The sequence below is a fragment of the Diaphorina citri genome, unplaced genomic scaffold, assembly GCF_000475195.1.
Source record: "Diaphorina citri unplaced genomic scaffold, Diaci psyllid genome assembly version 1.1 scaffold614, whole genome shotgun sequence".
In the NCBI taxonomy this organism is placed as follows: Eukaryota; Metazoa; Arthropoda; class Insecta; order Hemiptera; family Psyllidae; genus Diaphorina; species Diaphorina citri.
The window spans coordinates 125,926-148,317 of NW_007378047.1; the positions used below are offsets into that span (position 1 = coordinate 125,926).

General features: G+C 39.9%; 1 protein-coding gene across 1 annotated transcript in view; it reads left to right on the top strand.

Annotated features, from left to right (window-relative positions):
* Positions 1–22,392, top strand: part of LOC103510541 (irregular chiasm C-roughest protein-like) — a gene marked incomplete at its 3' end in the record, with an annotated part of 40,209 nt that overhangs the window by 2,210 nt on the left and 15,607 nt on the right. The window contains exons 2-4 of the mRNA XM_026824568.1: positions 8–32; positions 409–543; positions 18,595–18,774. Coding sequence (XP_026680369.1) covers positions 8–32; positions 409–543; positions 18,595–18,774 — 340 coding nt within the window. The remainder of the gene's footprint in view (positions 1–7; positions 33–408; positions 544–18,594; positions 18,775–22,392) is intronic.

Below are 22,392 nucleotides of genomic sequence, written 5' to 3' on the forward strand. Positions count from 1 at the left end.
TGTACAGTGGACCAAAGATGGCTTTGCTCTGGGTAAGTGTTCCATCTTTCAAAAATGAACCCTTCTGAGGGCTTTAAATATCGAGCACTATTGACAAGAATAATAGAGGGCATGATAGAAGGAAGACTGGAAGAAACAGACATGGAAGGCCGGGAGACCGCCCCTAGAATTTATCCAGCAAATACTCAGAGATAAGCGAGTGCCTATTTTAGCTGGCTTTGACCAATTAGCCTTAATACGGCCAGACACAAAAGATGCCCACGCAATCCTGCTGTCAGCGAAACAGAAAATAAGTTAAAAGACAATACGCCTGTACACATGTAGAAAATAAGGTACACAACCATACGTATACCTATTTATGTAAAAAATAAGGTACACATCTCATCGTCCCCTTTGGTTTGATTTCAGGGAGTTGTCAGCAGCAATATTTCCGGGTCGTGCCCAAGAATACGACAGTCCAGGAGGGTGGTGAAGTCACCCTGGAGTGTGAGGTGTCCAACCTTGCTGGAACTGTACAGTGGACCAAAGATGGCTTTGCTCTGGGTAAGTGTTCAATCTTTCAAAAATGAACCCTTCTGAGGGCTTTAAATATCGAGGACTATTGACAAGAATAATAGAGGGCATGATAGAAGGAAGACTGGAAGAACACAGACATGGAAGGCCGGGAGACCGCCCCTAGAATTTATCCAGCAAATATTCAGAGATGAGCGAGTGCCTATTTTAGCTGGCTGCGACCAATTAGCCTTAATACGGCCAGACACAAAAGATGCCCACGCAATCCTGCTGTCAGCGAAACAGAAAACAAGTTAAAAGACAATACGCCTGTACACATGTAGAAAATAAGGTACACAACCATACGTATACCTATTTATGTAAAAAATAAGGTACACAATAGAGTAATAGGGTACCCCACTCAGTCATTTCTGATTCCCATTATTTCTATCCCTATTATTTTGTTTTTACGTATGAGCTGTTCCTCCTTTTGAGACGCTCAGGGGAAGCTTTTTCAAGCTCATCAGCTATGCTTGCTCTGATTTGTGCTGACATTCAATTTACTTTCCGACTCGGGAATATGTCGGTTCGGGATATGGCGGGAGTTCTAGCGGTTCTCAAACTCCATACACAAAAAGCCCACCCCGAGGCTTAGGTGTAGGGGAAAACAGCCCTAAAGGATCCGGGATGGGTTAAGTTTCTCCGAATCTACGAGTGGTTCTTATAGGTCGACACTTCCCCTGTATTTCACAAGATTTCGGTACTTTTTTGAGCGATCGGTGTAGGTACAGTTTCTACTGTTTGACTCTATGCTCTGTTCTCGAAGTATTTAAAGTACCTAGATCGGATTCAATATCGGTCGGAAAATCGTTTAAATCGGCCTTCAGCTCCTTCTACGAATCTACGAGTGGTTCTTATAGGTCGACACTTCCCCTGTATTTCACATCAAGATTTCGGTACTTTTTTGAGCGATCGGTGTAGGTACAGTCTCTACATGACTCTATGCTCTGTTCTCGAAGTATTTAAAGTACCTAGATCGGATTCAATATCGGTCGGAAAATCGTTTAAATCGGCCTTCAGCTCTGGATATCCATACATTCGAACTCAGCACCTTTAAGTCAAGAGTTTTTGCCCCTAACCCCTCGGTAATGGTCCGTATTTGGACTTAGCTAACTCTGCTTAACTCTCTACAGAAAAAACCCACTCAAAGGCTTAGGTGTAAGGGCAAACAGCCCTAAAGGATGGGTTAAGATCCGACGAATCTCTAGCTAACGGGTGCCGTTATGGTGTTGTGGGGGCCCGTATGGCATCCCTGCTGAACATCACTGACGCATCTCAGAAATGCATCAAATACGGTATCTACTACATATCTGCTCTAATGTTTGCAGAATGACATGTTGTGTGCGAGTATGCACGTACAGGTTTGGAAATATGGTTGATATGTTGTGACGTCACAGAAAATGTTATTTTCTACCGTATCAAATGCTGTTTATAGATCGCTGTTTATGTTCCTTTCAAACGCAGTAAAACTCATAAAATGGGGATCTGCTGAACATCACTGACGCATCTCACAAATGCATCAAATACGGTACTACATATCTGCTCTAATGTTTTCAGAATGACATGTTGTGTGCGAGTATGCACGTACAGGTTTGGAAATGTGGTTGATATGTTGTGACGTCACAGACAATGTTATTTTCTACCGTATCAAATGCTGTTTATAGATCGCTGTTTATGTTCCTTTCAAACGCAGTAAAACTCATAAAATGGGGATCTACTGGGGATTGCCATTTCAAGACCGATCGGCAGTGTATATCAATATCTATCAATACTTCCCCCTTTGGCTGACGAGTAGGGGGCACTACCCTTGTCTAGGGAGGAGCTGGGGGGCACCCAGCACAGCCGCGATTATTTATTCTAATTTATGATCACCATCATCAGCGACGCTATCATAAACAAGAATAAATTCTAAGAAAATAAAAACTTTTTGGTAAAAAAAAGAACGGAAAAAACGAAGAAAATTCGATTTGCATTTAGAAAAGTTGGAAATTGAGGGTGGGAGGATGGGGGGAGCTCGGTAGAACAACACAAGTTTTCCCCTATAAAGTTCACGGCGAAAGAAAAATAAAATCAAGGAAAGTTTGGACACTGATACGTTTTTGAAGAGAAGATAGTAAGTTGTATCAAATCGATTAATATGTAGCTAGGATTAAAATGGTCGAGGTATTAAAATATAAAATAGTATAGTAAAATGATCATTTTCATTAAGATTTTACATAAATATGTATACCAAATTACCTATTGTTGAGTATCTCGATTGTTTATTAATTGTTAAAGCATTGGACTCATAACTGTGAGACTTTTAAAACAAATGATTCGAAGGAAGGCCATTTTTTGTAAAATTTAGCTCAACCTAACTAAATCTTTGTTCATTATGTGAACTATACTATATAGTTGTTTGGTTACGAATAATAATAATAATAATAATAATAGTGCTTATTTATACTGCTCGCATAGGACTGAAAAGTCCCTTTACTCCAGCAGTAGGCTACTATGTGGGGGACCAGTGGCGGAGATGCTCGGAGGACGAGGGGTAACGGTCCCAGTAGTGTAGTTGCTAAGGCGTGAAATGGTAACTTTATCTACTTCTTCACTTACTTTGGTATTGAGGACCGGTTTCGCCTTACGACCTCATCCAGTTCTTATGCTGTAAATTATTTACATGGAAAAACATAATTATAGGTCACACATATGATGACGTTTATTTACATGAATCTTCTGCTATCTGCCTGTTGAGGCGACTGTCATTAAGCAGTTCAAGTTTCAGTGAGAAAATCCAAACCCCTGGATGAACTGAAAGTAAAGAGCAAGCTTCAAGAGTATATTGGTCAATGCGGAAAGAGAACTCTGACTCTCGTATGTGGAAAACGTAGACCTTTTCTTACCGGCCTTTCCTGCAGTGTTCTGGGGAGAAAAACCCCACGGAAAGTGGATTCGGGATAAACCCTTGGATCTTGGATAAGAGGGATAAACTCTTAACTTCCTGTTCAGGCTTCGCCTCTGACAGATTATATCACATTGCTCTGATGGTTTATGTATGAGCAATGACTGATAGAGCTCTGGATATCCATAGATTCGAACTCAGCACCTTTAAGTCAAGAGTTTTTGCCCCTAACCCCTCGGTACTGGTCCGTATTTAGACTTAGCTAACTCTGCTTAACTCTCTACACAAAAAGCTCACTCAAAGGCTTAGGTGTAAGGGCAAACAGCCCTAAAGGATTGGTTAAGATTCTACGAATCTCTAGCTAACGGGTGCCGGTATGGTGTTGTGGGGGCCCGTATGGCATCCCTGCTGAACATCACTGACGCATCTCAGAAATGCATCACATACGGTATCTACTACATATCTGCTCTAATGTTTTCAGAATGACATGTTGTGTGCGAGTATGCACGTACAGGTTTGGAAATGTGGTAGATATGTTGTGACGTCACAGACAATGTTATTTTCTACCGTATCAAATGCTGTTTATAGATCGCTGTTTATATGTTCCTTTCAAACGCAGTAAAACTCATAAAATGGGGATCTATTGGGGATTGCCATTTCAAGACCGCTCGGCAGTGTACATATATCAATATCTATCAATACTTCCCCCTTTGGCTGACGAGTAGGGGGCACTACCCTTGTCTAGGGAGGAGCTAGGGGGCACCCAGCACAGCCGCGATTATTTATTCTAATTTATGATCGCCATCATCAGCGACGCTATCATAAACAAGAATAAATTCTAAGAAAATAAAAAGTTTTTGGTAAAAAAAAGAACGGAAAAAAAACGAAGAAAATTCGATTTGCATTTAGAAAAGTTGGAAATTGAAGGAGGGAGGATGGGGGGAGCTCGGTAGAACAACACAAGTTTTCCCCTATAAAGTTCACGGCGAAAGAAAAATAAAATCAAGGAAAGTTTGGAGAAGACAGAGTGAGGATGAGAAGTGGAGGGGGAGGAAGAAAGGAATAAGAAGGAAAGGAAGAAGAAGGAAGAGGAGAAGAAGAAGGAGGAGGAAGAGGAGAAGAAGGAGGAGAAGGAAGAGGAGGAGGAGGAGGAGGAGGAGGAGGATAAAGATGTTTGCCATAATTGAAACAATTGAAGAGAAGATTTATGCAAATGTTATGCGAGGGGAAGAAAAAGGAGGGAGAGGAGGAGAATGAGGGAAAAGGATTGTGAAAAATAAGAAAATGGAAGGTTTTTAGAAAGCAGTAGATACATATAGGTGGAAAGTTATTTGAAAAGTTGATATAGGATTCTCGGCTCGAACTTGCTCGAAGGAAAAATGGATTTGAAACTCAGGTAGGTGAGGTGGGTTCCCTAATAAAGGCTGGTATTACTGAATCAAGAACAATCACAAAATCCGCGAGTTTTATGTTACGAAATCATTTCTGGCATTGATGGCATCCAAACAATAAGTCCAAAGTCCCCATCCGAACGACATCAGGAAAAGGAAATTTCCGATGGCGCGAATTTCAGTGAGCGTAAGCAAGGGGAAGGTTGAGAGGGAAGGTGAATTGTGCGCATCCACCACGAGATGAAAGATAATGTGAATCTGGCACATCCACCATTTCAAACTTCAAACCATTGCAGATCATTAAATTTTGATGTGTGAGTAAAAGACTTCAAAAGGGCTTGGAGACTCTGAGTCTCAATCAGCGGCCAAATTACTGCCTTTAGGAGAGATTTAGTGAGAGACCAGTGGCGGAGATGCTCGGAGGACGAGGGGTAACAGTCCCAGTAGTGTAGTTGCTAAGGCGGGAAATCGTAACTTTATCTACTTCTTCACTTACTTTGGTATTGAGGACCGGTTTCGCCTTACGACGTCATCCAGTTCTTATGCTGTAAATTATTTATGTTTACGCGATACCGGGTCGGTACGTCAACACCACCCGGTAAACTTTGTCCAGAGAGGCATTAAACTTGTCACGCGTTACCTTCTAATATTAGTTCGAACCATAGGCCTCTCTCTCTCTCCGCTCCTCAGTTCCTAAAGTGCCACTACACAAGATACATAACCACGCCATACAGTCCACACAGTGAACACACTCTTTTTCCGATCCACACCCCAAAGAAAGAAAAGGACAACGCCGGCATCAAAGTAAGCGTGAAGAAACACATCCCCTACAATTAACATGGAAAAACATAATTATAGGTCACACATAAATATGATGACGTTTAATTACATGAATCTTCTGCTATCTGCCTGTTGAGGCGACTGTCATTAAGCAGTTCAAGTTTCAGTGAGAAAATCCAAACCCCTGGATAAACTGAAAGTAAAGAGCAAGCTGCAAGAGTATATTGGTCAATGCGGAAAGAGAACTCTGACTCCCGTATGTGGAAAACGTAGACCTTTTCTTACCGGCCTTTCCTGCAGTGTTCTGGGGAGAAAAACCCCACGGAAAGTGGATTCGGGATAATCCCTTGGATCTTGTATAAGAGAGATAAACTCTTAACTTCCTGTTCAGGCTTCGCCTCTGACAGATTATATCACATTGCTCTGATGGTTTATGTATGAGCAATGACTGATACTTCGCTCCGTCTTCTGACGTTCTTCTATTCTCCTTCTTTCTTTTCCTTCTCCTCCTCCTTTTCTTCCTTCTTCTCCTCCTCCTTTTCTTCCTTCTCCATCTCCTCCCTTTTCTTCCTTCTCCATCTCCTCCTTTTCTTCCTTTCTATCTCCTCCATGTGTGTTGTTCACTTTTTTGTGTTGTATCTTTTGAAGATATTTCGCGAAGCTGCATGCATCAGTCTGTTTACTCGGGTATAAAGGAGTTGAGTAGCGGAGGAGCTGTCGAAAGCTACATCATGTGAAATAAGACGCGCGATAAACGGAAAAGAAATTGGTGAGCTGAAATAATTCGGCGGGGTGCACCCCCTCCCTAGTGTCATAATAATGGAATTAGGTGCACCTTTTTTTGACGAACATTAACCCTCTGATGGAATGAAATGTGAAAGGAAAGGTTAGTTGTTGCTAAAGTGAGAATTAAATAGGGATTAAAAATATGTATGGGTAAAAATTGATAGGACTTTACGGAGCTGTCAAGCATTGGACTCATAACTGGGAGACTGTAGATCGAATCCCTGAAACGACGTAAAAAAAAAGAAGAAGAAGAAAAAAGAAGATACGAAGGAAGGGTATTGTTTTTTTGTACAAGTAGGTAAGCTCAACCCATTTGTTCATTTTATCGTAGGTTATTTAGTTACGAATACAGAGGTGTTGCCAGGGAGTCTTCATTGACGTTATGTAGAGGGACGAGGAACTATCGTCTTCAAAGGGTTAATTCCACACATTCTCATCAAAGCAATAGGGTGCTCATGTGAACAAATCTCATATAAAAATTTATTAATTTGAAATCAGGAAGGTAGAAAATGCGATAAGAAATATAATAGGCGAGAAATAAGAGAATATGTGAGAATAGAGAAGACGAATTTACCAGGCGAGCGCCTTGACCACTACACCACCGAGGTAGGTGTACAGAGGTGTTTCCAGGAAGTCTTCATTGACGTTATGTAGAGGGACGAGGAACTATCGTCTTCAAAGGGTTAATTTCACACATTCTCATCAAAGCAATAGGGTGCTCATGTGAACAAATCTCATAAAAAAAATTATTAATTTGAAATCAGGAAGGTAGAAAATGCGATAAGAAATATAATAGGCGAGAAATAAGAGAATATGTGAGAATAGAGAAGACGAGAAAATAAGAGAATATGTGAGAATGGTGGAAGAAGGATTTCTAATTTCCTTCTTTTGCGGATTTGAGAGAGAATAGAAACTTACCAACTGCCTACCTTTGAGATTTCCACGGTTGTAAATTGAGCATTAGAAAATAGAGGTCATAGCCATTCAACCTTGGAGAAAAAATCTGGAGACGACATATTGGAGGAGGAAAAAAAAAAAGAGGAGAAGAAGAGAAAGAAGAAGAAGAAGAAGAAGAAGAAAAAAAAAACTGAACAAGACTTTCGTCTTAGGAACACGTAGCTACGTATTAAGAAGAGAAAACTTGAACTTTTAAGAAAAACTGATGAAGCGTGCTAAGAAACCGAAAGGTGTGGGGGGAGGCAGATATAAAATTTGAAAGGGAGAAAGAAAAGGGACGAGATAAAAGGAGGAGGAAAAGGGAATTCAGGAAAGAAGCAAAATTAGGAAGGGAAGAAAGGGAATTTTTGGGGAAAGGAGAGAGAATAGAGAGGGAAGAATTAAATTAAGAGGTGAAAAGGGAATTTGGGAAGAGAAATTTGAGAAGTGTAGGAGAGATAGAAAAGGAAGCATAGAATAAGAGCAAGAAAGGGAGAGGAAGAATGTAGGGAAGAGAATTTCAAAGGGCATCAAAAAATGAACAGGGAGGAAAAGAAGAAAGAGAAGGAAAGATCATTTAGAAGGAGGCAGAAAAAGAAATACCTACAAGAGAGATGGGAAGAGAAAGAACTTAATTGAGGTATAGGAATGAAAGAGAGCCTATTGGAAAGGGAAATTCGAAGAGTTTGCATAAAAAGAGAGTAAAAGGAGGTAAGAAGAAAATAGTATGTTAAAGGGAATTTAAAAGAGTAGGAACAACTAAGAACAGGAGGGAAAAAACTTGTTAGGATAGGGAAACAAGGAATAAAAGAGAGAATTTCGAAGAATAAGAGGAGAACTAAAAAGGAAAATTAGAAAAATAGTAGAAAGTAAAAAAAAACTAATGTTTGGAAAGGAGGAGATAGAAGGAATGTAGGAGTTGTAGGAGTATAGTAGGAGAGATAATTTAAAAGGGAAGGAACAGCTAGAAGTGGGGGGGAAAACTAATGTTAGGAGGGGAAGGCGAGGAAGAATGGAGGGGAGCTAATTTAAAAGGGTAAAGGGTAGGAACGGCTAGAAATGGGGGAAAAACTAGGGAAAAGGGACGAAAGGGTGGGAAAAAGGGACAAGAAGAGGGAAAAACTAGGGAAGAAGGACGAAAGGGTGGGAAAAATTAGGACTTTGTTCGTCTTTTGTTCGGTTCATTTAATTATACAGCACACAATAAAATCGAACGAAAAACCTCCTCCCGTAAAGCCTAAAAACTTCTCTCGTGAACCGGGCAACCTTCATTGTTGTGGAGGAAAATGAGGAAAAGTTTTCCACGAAAATTGGGAAGAAAAATAAGGGAATGGATGGGAAAGGGAATTGATGAGAAGGGGAATTGATGAGAAGAGGGATTGACGAGAAGAGGAATGGATGGGAAAGGGAACTGAAGAGGACTCTATGGGAAAAAGAGGAATGGATAGGAAGGGCATTAGCGAGAGGAAGAGAACGGAATGGGAAGGGGAATGGATAGGTAGAGGAATTGTTGAGAAGAGGAATTGATGGGAAGGAGAATGTATGAGAAGAAGAAGAATGGATGAGAAGTGGAATTGATGAGAGGAGGAATGGATCGGAAAGGAAATTGAAGAGGACGGAAAGGAAATTGAAGGGGGATATGGGCGAGAGAAGAGCTAGTATTTTTTTGACCAACTAAAAAAAAAAAAAAAAAAAAACATTTTTTTTTTTTTTTTTTTTTTTAAAATACTTTTTTTTCTCCCCTAAAAAAAAAAACATTTTTTTTTTTTATTTCGATTATGACTGCTTTTTTTTCAGCCCCTGATTTCTTCTATCCCGAACCCCCTCTATTGGGCCTCACCCTCCGTCACTGATTATAGAAGTAGGGGAAGATGGGGGTGACTGGCGCCTAATTTTATCTCTCTTTGGGGGAACCTTGGACCGCCTCCCCCTTTTCTGGGAATCTGGGTCTCGTTAGGAAAGTTTGCTTTCTCAAAACTGACCTCTCCATTCTCACTTTCCCTCTCTCTCTCTCTCTCTCTCTTCATTTTCTTTCTCTCTTACCCTCCCTCTCTCCCCCTTCATTCTCTCTCTCTCCCTTCTTTATTTCTCTCCCTCTGTCTTCTCTATCTCTCATCTCTTCTTCCTTCTCTAAACCTCCTTTCCCTCTCTTTTCGCTCACTTTCTCTTAAATTTCTTTTTCCCTCCTCACTCTTCCATTTTTTCCATAATTATCTCCTCTCGCTCTCCCTCCCTTTTCCCTTACTCTTGTTTTTTTCTCTCTCTCTCTTCTCTTTCTCCCTTTCGTTCACTTTCTCTTTCTTTCCCTCCTTTCCTGTTATTCTACTGATCTTATCTTGGATGTTCTATTAAAAGTCAATTTGGAATAAATCGAAAACTCTCCCTTTCTTTTTCCTGTTCTCGCTTTCGTTTTTATGACCCAATTCCATAACTATCCTCATATTCGTATATCTATGACTGTTAATTTGTTATTTCTGGTTCAGCTCTTTAGCTCTTTTGATTTTACAACGTTGTTTGTACAACTTTCTTTTTTTCCTTGGTTGGACAATTTAAGTTTACTTTGCTCCGCGTATAAAGTAGCTCCTCAATCGACCCTTTCCAGGTCTCTTGCAGAGTTGAAAATACTTCGAAGAACAAGCCGGAAATGGAATCCAGAATCTGGCATTTGGTCGTTTGAATTGTTTGCGTGGCCGTCTGACTGATTGCGTGTATTGGCACGCGTACCAAATCTATGTCTGGCTGGGGGACGTTAACCAGTTATACCAGCCTGAATTTCCCTTGCTAAAGAAACAGCATCCACTCGTAAAATTTGTAAGCGAAAACCAAATGTTAGCTAAAACATGTCAGCTATAACAATCTAAAAAATGTCAGCTATGTTAGCTAAAAAATGTCAGCTATAACAATCACCCTATTTAGGGCTGATTGAGAGGCTGACGAAAAACGCCGACCCCGTCTGAACACGGGAAAAGGCAAAGAAAAAGAAAGGAGACCAAATTTAAAGATTTCCTTTCTCAAAATAGTAACCTCATTTTTATTTGCTCTCTTTATTTTCCAGGTTTCAACTCGATCATACCCGGCTTTCCCTCGTACATGCGCGTAGGCGACTCGTCGCACGGCGTGTACAATTTACGCATCATAAATCATTAACTTCTCAACTCTTTTCCTTTGAGCTCGGATATTCCTTCAAAGCGTTAAGCCTAAGCCTGTGGAAGTTAAAGCCTTTATATGACTCCAGTGCTCTGAAAGCCTTTTTGCCTCTTACATCCATCCTACCCCAAACCTCGCTCATATCTTCCTCTCCCCTCCAAAATCACCCTTACCGCATCCATCCCCCCCCCGACCCTAACTTTACCCTCTCATTGTATAGGTAGCTTTTTCTCCCCTCCCAAACCTTCTCTTTCCCCCCTCCCTATCTTCCCCTCCCTTTTTTTGCCTCTCACATCCATCCTACCCCAAACTTCACTCATATCTTCCTCTCCCCTCCAAACTTACCCTCCATCCATTCCTTCCCACCCCCCAAACTTAAACTTTACCCTCTCATTGTATAGGTAGCTTCTCCCCTCCAAACCTTCTCTTCCCCCCTCCCTACAAAAATCCCTCCCTCCATACATTCCCTCCCATTCATACATTCCGTTCCTACCTATTAGCTTTTGTTGTCTAATTTATTACCACACTGATGTTTATTCGAAATTTTGGGAGACTTAAATCTCCCCTCCATCTTCCCCTCTCTCCCTCCCTGCTTCCCCCCCCCACTGTATGCTTATTACATGAAACGCACAGCATCAGAACGGATTAAGGCAGAAAGTTTTATGGCGAAGAAAATTTCTCGGGGTGGGAAGGATTTTTGGGTGGTACCTTTTTTTTTTTTTTTTTTTTTTTTTTGGGGGGCATCCCCCTACTAAATATGTTTTAAAAGAAATTACCATTTAATGCCTATAATCCCCATCAGAGTACATACAGGGTGTTTTAATTGCCGTTTATTGCCTAAGCCCCATCCTCAGTGTAAATACGGGGTGAACACTGAAATGTCCCAACATATATGGGGAGTTTGGGGAGCTATTTCAACTGTGACTTTTAGTAGCGGGTACTCGGGTAGTCGCCTGCAAAACTTATTAAAATAATGCAGAGTCTATAGACTAGTGGTTCTCAAACTTTTTTGCATGGCGCCCCCTTTGGGCATATTCTCATTTTTTTCACGCCTCCCCCCCTACCTTACCCAACCCCTCGGTACCTATATTATTTTTACCTATGGCTTTATGGAATAACAAAACGAGAGATTTTTTTTATATTCAAGTAAGTTAGGTTACCTATTTATAGGTTTTATGAAATAACAAAACGAACCAACCTCAGTGGCTCAAGCAGTTAGTGCGGGAGGAATTTCAGAACTGGAGGTTTATGGTTCGAATCCCTCATAAGGTGAAACAGCAGTGATAATAAGCAGGGCAAGGACGTATCTCAAGATACTAGAGTTGGAGACTAAGTACCTGATAGGTAATTTTGTTATAATTTTTTTTTATAGGAAAACTTCGCCCCCTCCTGATTTGTCTCCATGCCCCCCCAGGGGGGCGCGCCCCCCAGTTTGAGAACCTCTGCTATAGACTCTATCATTTTTACTTTCCTTATCCTATAGGAAGGGAAGTAATGTAATCGGGTCAAATTTTCGATGGTCAGTTTTTAGTGCCAAACACGTTTTGAGGTCCCTAGAGCCTAAATACGAAGTTTCAGCCATTGGTCCGTGTGTGTGTCTGTCTGTGTGTCTGTCTGTCCGTCTGTCTGTCTGTAAACAAAATATCTGGAGAACGGTAAGAGCTAGAGAGTTGAAATTTGGTATGTATCTTTCAAATGTGACAAGGATGCGACACGAAACTTTTGGTTAAGACCGGTGTAACGCTTGGCGGCATTTTACTGCTTTTTGGCGGTTTTCGGTGTAATTTAACAATATCTCGGGAACGGTATAAGCTAGAGACTTGAAATTTGGTATGTAGTTCACAAATGTGACAAGGATGCAACACAAAATGTTTGGTTGTGATGGTTGCTGCGCTTGGCGGTATTTTGACCGCTTATGGACAGATTTCGACCGATTTTGGCGGTTTTCACTGTTTTCAGCTAAAGCGGCAAAACGGTTAGAGATATTGTAAAAGTTAGAGAAAAAGAACACTCAAATAAGCATCATTCAATAGGATAAGGAAAGTCGTGTGATGTTCACACCAGATTTTTTTTTATTATACTAAGACCAAAATAACACTTGGTAAAACTTTCAATAACTTAATAAATATTTTTTTGAATTTATTTATTAAGTAATTTTTTTGTATTATTTCAAATGTTTACATAATTATTGTACAAGTATTAGGTACCTCCCTTGGATGTGTAATGTAGTGGTAAAGACGCTCGCCTGGTAATCAGGAGGACATGGGTTTAATCCCAGAAAAGTTTGTCCTCAATAAAATGTGACACTTTGACCACAGTAATGGTAGTAGCCTTCTGCTAAAGTAAAGGGACTTTTCAGTCCTATTAGAGCAGCAGTATAATGAGCACTATTATTTATCTGCTGATGGTTCCAGTAGTTAAGTGACTGTGAAACTAGGTATTTTTAGACTGAACCTTTGTTGTGAAACCAGGTATTTTTAGACTGAACTTTTAATTTCGGACTTGTGGAAATGTGAGAGGCAAAACTCAAGGCACGAGGTGCTGCAGGAGTAACCTACTTTTAACAACTTTGAAGAAACCATAAAGAAGAAGGAAAAATAAAAATGTATAAATAAATATATTGCTTACTTGTTTCAAACTTGGGTGGAAATACACAGCTTTTGGCTCTTAAACAGCTGAAAAATTCTTATAATTTGTAAACCAGAGGTTGCTGGTTCGATTCGATTCTGGGTTGGAGGTCCTTGCTTGAGAGTGGGAGAGAGAAAGAAATAGTGAGAAATTGGAGACAGAGAAAGAGAGAAAAAGAAAGAAGGAGAGAGAGAGAGAGAGAGAGAGAGAGAGAGAGCTGGCTGATTTCGTATATTCAAATGGGAAAATAAAATGTACGCACCTAGTGGATAGGCGAAATGATTTTTTTTTTATTTGCCGCAGTCTCTCTCTCTCTCTCCCTCTCCCTCCATCTCTTTCTCTCTCTCTCTCTCTCTTACTGAACAAATGGCGTATCGTTCGGCATATGGTGAGTACCAAGTCTGTCTGTCGTCCATTTTAGGATAGGCTGATGAGTTTTCAATTTGCCTCTCTCTCCCTCCCTCTTCCCCTCGCTTTGTCCCTTTATTTCTTTCCCTCCCTTCCATCCAAATCCTTTCATTATTTTCCTAACCTCTAAAAAAAGTGAAATGACAAGGGCTCCGAAAAAAAAGGCCAATAGAAAAATGTCAACACACTCATTCTTACTTTCATTCACTGTCTCTCGCCTTCTCTCTTTCTCTCTCTCTCTCTCTTTCTCTCTCTCTCTCTCCCTCTCCCCTCTCTCTCTCTCTCCCCTCTCTCTCTCTCTCCCCTCTCTCTCTCTCTCCGAAGACAGAGCGAGGATGAGAAGTGGAAGGGGAGGAAGAAAGGAATAAGAAGGAAGAGGAGAAGAAGGAGGAAGAGGAGAAGAAGAAGGGGGAGGAGAAGGAGGAGGAGGAGGATAAAGATGTTTGCCATAATTGAAACAATTGAAGAGAAGATTTATGCAAATGTAATGCGAGGGGAAGAAAAAGAGGGAGAGGAGGAGAATGAGGGAAAAGGATTGTGAAAAATAAGAAAATGGAAGGTTGTTAGATAGCAGTAGATACATATAGGTGGAAAGTTATTTGAAAAGTTGATATAGGATTCTCGGCTCGAACCTGCTCGAAGGAAAAATGGATTTGAAACTCAGGTAGGTGAGGTGGGTTTCCTAATAAAGGCTGGTATTACTGAATCAAGAACAATCACAAAATCCGCGAGTTTTATGTTACGAAATCATTTCTGGCATTGATGGCATCCAAACAATAAGTCCCCATCCGAACGACATCAGGAAAAGGAAATTTCCGATGGCGCGAATTTCAGTGAGCGTAAGCAAGGGGAAGGTTGAGAGGGAAGGTGAATTGGGCGCATCCACCACGAGATGGAAGATAATGTGAATCTGGCACATTCACCATTTCAAAGTTCAAACCATTGCAGATCATTTTGATGTGTGAGTAAAAGACTTCAAAAGGGCTTGGAGACTCTGAGTCTCAATCAGCGGCCAAATTACTGCCTTTAGGAGAGATTTAAGGCTACCAACAACTTGAGCCTTTTACACATGTATTGGATATTTTTACCTGGGTTACCTACTTTCTTTCAACCCTCCGAAAAACACGCGTTCCCTGAAACTCTGTCTAGTTTATTTCCGTCGAAAAAAAAGAAGGAAAAACACCTTTCCCAGATTTGCTCGAACACCTTTTACCCTAAAATATCTTTATTGAATACATTTGTACTTTTTTTTATATTATTTTTCTTCTAAAAGTAGCAGGGAAATCTTCAAATCACTTCCATATTTTTTCTCTCTCCGTCCTACGTTTTTCGCCCCCGCATATTTTCAAAATCCCTTTCCTTTCTATCCCTCTGTATCTACTCAATTGAACTATTTGCACTCTCTCCCTTTTCCTCCCTATTCTCTTGTCCCTCCCTCTTCATTTCTCCCACCCTTTCTCGCTTTCATGAAGATATGTAATGAAGTACTTTCAACTCTTGTGAACTTAGGTACATTCTCAATTGGAAAAGTTTGTTTGTATTTGTAACTGTTTTAGGTACAGATATTTGTAACTGTTGGATATTTGTAAAAAGTTCAAAGTTCTGGAGATTCTTGACAATTTTTTTGCACAGTTCACTGTAACTATATACGAGTACTACTGTTTTACACTTTTCAGTTTACTATCACCAGATTCCTAAAGATTTTCCCAATATCTCAATAATCCTAAAATCCAATGTTTACCTACCATGCTGGCACCGGTCGCTATGCGCATTTATATGTCATCTTTACTAAATTTTCCTCACGAGGCTGAGTGGGCCCCGCAACATCCAGTCACGGAATCAATCATTTGCATGATACAAATTTCTTGAGCGAGTCACGGAATCAATCATTTGCAAATTTCTTGATTCCGCCGGGAATCGAACCCGGGTCTCCCGCGTGCAAGGCGAGCGCAGTGACCACTACGCCATGCTGGGAGCTGACAGTTAGGGGAATAAACAAATGAAAGGAAGGTGGAGTTGCATTTTCTTAAGCGGAACCGATTTCGATGGCGCGCCATCTTGATTTTGCGATGATCTCAGGACCCAAGCCCATGCAGCCATGCTTGCATTAACTAATGGCACTTTGTCATCAACTCATGATACAGCTATTTCTACCTTTAGAAAATAGAGGTCATAGCCATTCAACCTTGGAGAAAAAAGCTGGAGACGACATATTGGAGGAGGGAAAAAAAAGGAGAAGAAGAAGAGAAAGAAGAAGAAGAAGAAGAAGAAGAAGAAGAAGAAGAAGAAGAAAAACTGAACAAGACTTTCGTCTTAGGAACACGTAGCTACGTATTAAGGAGAGAAAACTTGAACTTTTAAGAAAAACTGATGAAGCGTGCTAAGAAGCCGAAAGGTGTGGGGGAGGCAGATATAAAATTTGAAAGGGAGAAAGAAAAGGGACGAGATAAAAGGAGGAGGAAAAGGGAATTCAGGAAAGAAGCAAAATTAGGAAGGGAAGAAAGGGAATTTTTGGGGAAAGGAGAGAATAGAGAGGGAAGAATTAAATTAAGAGGTCAAAAGGGAATTTGGGAAGAGAAAATTGAGAAGTGTAGGAGAGATAGAAAAGGAAGCATAGAATAAAGAGCAAGAAAGGGAGAGGAAGAATGTAGGAAAGAGAATTTCGAAGGGCATCGAAAAAGGAACAGGGAGGAAGAGGAGAAAGAGAAGGAAAGATCATTCAGAAGGGGGCAGAAAAAGAAATACCTACAAGAGAGATGGGAAGAGAAAGAATTGAGGTATAGGAATGAAAGAGAGCCTATTGGAAAGGGAATTTCGAAGAGTTTGCATAAAAAGAGAGTAAAAAGAGGTAAGAAGAAAATAGTGTGTTAAAGGGGATTTAAAGGAGTAGGAACTACTAAGAAGAGGGGGAGGAAAAAAGATCTTGTTGGGACAGGGTAAGAAAGAAAATAAGAAAGAATGAGAGGAGAACTAAAAAGGAAAATTAGAAAAAAAACTAATGTTTGGAAAGGAGGAGATAGAAGGAATGTGAGAGTATAGTAGGAGAGATAATTTAAAAGGGAAGGAACAGCTAGAAGTGGGGGAAAAACTAATGTTAGGAGGGGAAGGCGAGGAAGAATGGAGGGGAGCTAATTTAAAAGGGTAAAGGGTAGGAACGGCTAGAAACGGGGGAAAAACTAGGAAAAGGGACGAAAGGGTGGGGAAAAAGGGACAAGAAGAGGGAAAAACTAGGGGAAAAGGACGAAAGGGTGGGAAAAATTAGGACTTTGTTCGTCTTTTGTTCGGTTCATTTAATTATACAGCACACAATAAAATCGAACGAAAAACCTCCTCCCGTAAAGTCTAAAAACTTCTCTCGTGAACCGGGCAACCTTCATTGTTGTGGAGGAAAATGAAAAGTTTTCCACGAAAATTGGGAAGAAAAATAAGGGAATGGATGGGAAAGGGAATTGATGAGAAGAGGGATTGACGAGAAGAGGAATGGATCGGAAAGGAAATTGAAGAGGACTAGATGGGAAGGGGGATATGGGCGAGAGAAAATTTTAGTAGTTTTTTTTGACAAACTTAAAAAAAAAAAAAAAAAAAAATTTTTTTTTTTTTCGTTTATGAGTGTTTTTTTTTACCCCCCTGTTTTTTTCCACCCCACCCCCCCCTAAACATTTTATTTATTTCGATTATGACTGCTTTTTTTTCAGCCCCTGATTTCTTCTACCCCAACCCCCTCTATTGGGCCTCACCCTCCGTCACTGTTTAGCTAATATATAGAAGTAGGGGAAGGTGGGCGTGACTGGCGCCTAATTTTATCTCTCTTTGGGGGAACCTTGGACTGCCTCCCCCTCTTCTGGGTCTCGTTAGGAAAGTTTGCTTTCTCAAAACTGACCTCTCCATTCTCACTTCCCCCCCCTCTCTCTCTCTCTCCCTCTCCCTCTTTTCATTTTCTCTCGCTCTCCCTCTCCCTTCTATATTTCTCTCCCTCTGTCTTCTCTATCTCTCATCTCTTCTTCCTTCTCTAAACCTCCTTTCCCTCTCTTTTTGCTCACTTTCTCTTTAATTTCTTCCCCCCCCCTCGCTCCTCTATTTTTTCTATATCTCCTCTCGCTCTCCCTCCTTTTCCCTTACTCTTGTTTTTCTCTCTCTCTCTCTTCTCTCCCTCCCTCCCTTTCGTTCACTTTCTCTTTCTTTCCCTCCTTTTTCTGTTATTCTACTGATCTTATCTTGGATGTTCTATTAAAAGTCAATTTGGAATAAATCGAAAACTCTCCCTTTCTGTTCCGTGTTCTCGCTTTCGTTTTTATGACCCAATTCCATAACTATCCTCGTATTCGTATATCTATACATAGATTGTTAATTTGTTAGGTTCAGCTCTTCAGTTCTTTTGATGTTCAGCTCTTCAGTTCTTTTGATTTTACAACGTTGTTTGTATAACTTTCTTGGTTTGGCAATTTAGTTTCTTGGTTTGGCAATTTAGTTTCTTGGTTTGGCAATTTAGTTTCTTGGTTTGGCAATTTAGTTAATTCCTAAAGTTCCTTTCCAAGCCCCTTTTAGAGCTGAAAATACTTCGAAGAACAAGCCGGAAATGGAATCCAGAATCTGGCATTCGGTCGTTTGAAGTATTTGGGCGGCCGTCCGTCTGATTTGCGTGTATTGGCACGCGTACCAAATTTTGAGGTTCCCTTTCGCAAAAGAGTAAACCATGTTCTTATTTCCAATTGCTCTTTTTTTCCAGGTTTTATTCTCAAAGAAGTAAACCTTGTTCTTATTTGTAATTTCGCTCTTTTTTCCAGGTTTTATTCTCAAAGAAGTAAACCTTGTTCTTATTTGTAATTTCGCTCTTTTTTTCCAGGTTTTATTCTCAAAGAAGTAAACCTTGTTCTTATTTGTAAATTCGCTCTTTTTCCCAGGTTTTATTCTCAAAGAAGTAAACCTTGTTCTTATTTGTAAATTCGCTCTTTTTCCCCAGGTTTTATTCTCAAAGAAGTAAACCTTGTTCTTATAATATAAGATTTCGCTCTTTTTCCCAGGTTTTATTCTCAAAGAAGTAAACCTTGTTCTTATTTCTAATTGCTGCTCTCTTTTTTCCAGGTTTCAACTCGATCATACCCGGCTTTCCCTCGTACATGCGCGTAGGCGACTCGTCGCACGGCGTGTACAATTTACGCATCCGCAACGTATCGCTAACGGATGATGCGGAGTTCCAGTGTCAAGTGGGCCCTGCCCAGTACCACAAACCTATCCGCGCCAACGCACGGCTAACCGTCATATGTAAGTAGTCTATGCTATTCTGTCCTATTAGGTTAGGGCACTCATATTGCACTTCCTTAGTAAAGGGCCCAACAGTTTATTTATTATTATTATTATTATTAGAATAGAATAGAATAGAATAGAATAATTAATTGTATTTATCAATAAGATTTTACAATTGGTTGGCATTTACAAAAGAATACTTATATGATAATTAAAATAAAAATACAAATCTTGACCCTTCTACATTTAAACTAATATTGTATTTATTATCTACCTAGGGACCTCAAAACAAATTTTGGCACCAAAAAAACTGTGACCATCAAAGAACCTTTACCATATTGCCCCCTTATTATCTATTTTTACCTATTGGTACTTTTCTTTGAAAACTAGGTAGGTTCCTATCTACATATTTCAAAATCAAATAAATTATAATCAATCAAATTAAATCAGATAAGTCCTAAGGAATTTCGTCTAATAATAATCATTATGAGTACTCATTAATAATGTTAGATCTAAATTTCAGGGATATTTCAGTATAGTTATAGATATCATTAATTTTTTCCAATGATGTAATAAGAAGCAAGTTCTTTAGATGCGCCTGACTATAATCATTGACATATTTTCCGATGTATCGTTGTCTCGTAGCTCTGTATATCGGACATTCCAGCATAAAGTGTTCCAAAGATTCTTCTTTTGCAAGATTACACAAGGTACATATTTTTTCGGTCTCTATCACATGTATGTCCTTATGGATCGTAATTCTTACTATTTTCTGGGCTGATGTTCTTAGTTGAGCTATAGTGCGTATTTTGTATAGCGGGACGTCCATATTCAGATATTTTTCTTCTTCTTGGTTATCGAGATTAGTCAAGTTCTTATACACATTGCTATAACTGGACACCTCTATCCTTCTCTTATCCTCCATTCTGTTTGATTCCTGGATCTTTTCTATCATTGAATCTACTTGGACTTTGATAATTTTTGGATCTTCTGCGTCGTATACTTCTAGGCAATCAAGTTTTGTAAAGATTTGTCGGACTTGTGCAACCCAATTATATTTTGTTGCTGTTGGGTTGGCTACAGCCATTTCTTGGAGTTTTAGGAAGCATATTTTGGGCAATCTCTTTTCTTCCATCTCTTTTATGTTTATAAGCCAATTTATTGCTCTCTTTATGATTTCTTGTCCCATTTTACTCATCCCTGTTTCCTTTCTTACTATATAATTTGGAGTGTTCCTTGGTAAATATAGCAAAGATTTCAGGTATTTAACTTGTGGTTTTTCCAATTCTTCAAGGTAACGTAATCCCCAAACTTCAGCTCCGTATAGCAGGATAGATTTAATAACCGAGTTGTATACGATCTTATTAGCTTCCCAGTTGTACGTTTTCGTTCTTGCCCACAGCGAATTGACTGTACTAATTGCTCCCATAGTTTTATTTATAAACTTTTTTACATTTTCTGAGAAGCAAAGTCCCGATGTAAAGATGACTCCAAGGTTTGGGTTTCTTTCTCTCTCTCTCTCTCTCTCTCTCTCTCTCTCTCTCTCTCTCTCTCTCTCTCTCTCTCTCTCTCTTTCCCTCCCTCTCTCCCTCTTTCTGACTTTCTCTCCCTCCCTTGCTTTCTTAGTTTCATAATACCTAAAAGGAGGGGAAAAAAGAAAACTGAGACTCAGGCAAAACAAAATTATAGGCACTTTTTTTATTACTACTTCTGTTAATTTTAATTGATAATTTATGTTTAAATTTATGACCTAGTGCCACAGGCAATCTCTGCCTCCGAAACACTGGAGAATAATGAGTGGGTTGGTACCTATTTAAGGGCCCTTTGCCCTCCAACATACAAGCGTAACCTGTTTTGCCCCAGTACACATTATTTGCACAAGTTTGTACATTTTAACACAAAAGTAGCAGAGCAGAAAAAGCAGCACTGCTTAATATTTTGTATAAATGAAAAGTCCCGACGATCTCTTTTAGTAAAAGGGGCGGATATATTTTTCCTTGAAGAGAGCTTGAAGAGGGGGATATATTTCCTCGAAGAGGAGGGATATCTTTGCTTGAAGAGAGGTGTGGGAATTTTTGCTTGAAGAGAGGTGTGGGAATTTTTGCTTGAAGAGAGGTGTGGGGGATCTTTGCCTGAAGAGGGGGGATATCTTTGCTTGAATTAGTCAAAATGCAATTACATAAATCAAGAAAATTCGAGATAATATTTTCATCCCCTCTCTGCCTCCTTAATTTTCCCCCCATTTTCATTTTAAGAGGGGAAAGAAACAAGAAAGAAAAAACTTTAATCTTTCTACATTTCTTCGTCCCTTCTCTCCCTTTTTCTCTCCTTCCCTTTCTCACACTTTGATTCAGCTGTTTTCTCTCTTTCACAGTCCTTCCTGTTTTTATTTCTCTTTTTCATTTTCTTTCTCACTTTGTATATTTTTTGGAGTTCCGAGTTAAAGAAATGCTCCAGTCTACTTTGGTTCATATTAACTTTACTTCCAGTACTGGTTGATCTTTGATGAGTTAGGTACTTCGGACAGACAGACAGACACACGGACACACAGACAGACAGACACACACACGGACCAATGGCTGAAACTTTGGATTTAGGCTCAGCTTTTTTCGAGTAGGCACTCAAATTTTGTTGTTGGTAGGTAGGTAATTAACACTAATTTTTTATTCAAATCAAATTTCGTCCCCTAATGCTTGGAAATTCAGTAGATGATTGAAATTTAATTGTGAATTATATGTGGTGAAGCTAAAGCCCTCCTAACAAATTTTTGTGATGAATACCACAGCCTCCTTTACTGTATCACAAACAATCACAACTATATCACATGGTATATTTTAAGCGTTTCTGTCTTCTACAGAACTAATCTCTTGGAGGGTTGATAAGGAGAACCAAAAAGGCAGATATATTTTGGTTCTCCTTATCAAGTTCGACAGAACTCTTTTTACTCGGGTGATGTTGCCACTGGTCGCTTGATAGCAGCTACTCAGTTGTCCTCACGAGGCTAAGTGCACCTCGTATCTGACCATCGAAAATTTGACCCGATTACATTACTTTCCTTCCTATAGGATAAGGAAAGTAAAAAGGCAGATATATTTTGGTTCTCCTTATCAAGTTCTACAGAACTCTTTTTACTCGGGTGATGTTGCCACTGGTCGCTTGATAGCAGCTACTCAGTTGTCCTCACGAGGCTAAGTGCACCTCGTATTCCAAGCACTGAGCCGAAAATTCGACTCCGCCGGGAATCAAATAAAGACACTTTTCCGTAATAAATAACCACGGTCGGTAATTTCGGCAATATTATAAGCCAAAGATGATTTTTTTTTTTTTTTTTTGAAGAGGTTTGACAGAGGGAACTGTAACTGCTATGGTCTTATCGTCCCGAAATCGAAGAGAGGAGGAAGACAGGATAGGAGAAAGGAAAGCCAGCCGTTCCGAGAACGAATATTATCCCATCAGAATAAAATCCGCCCCGGGCGGGAATCGAACCCGCGGCCTAGCGCTTACAAGGCAGACGCACTACCAACTAAGCTAACTAGGCTGGAGCCAAAGATGAAATAACATTAACTTCTTAACTCTTTTCCTTTGAGTTCGAATATTCGTTCAAAGCGTTAAGCCTAAGCCTGTGGAAGTTAAAGC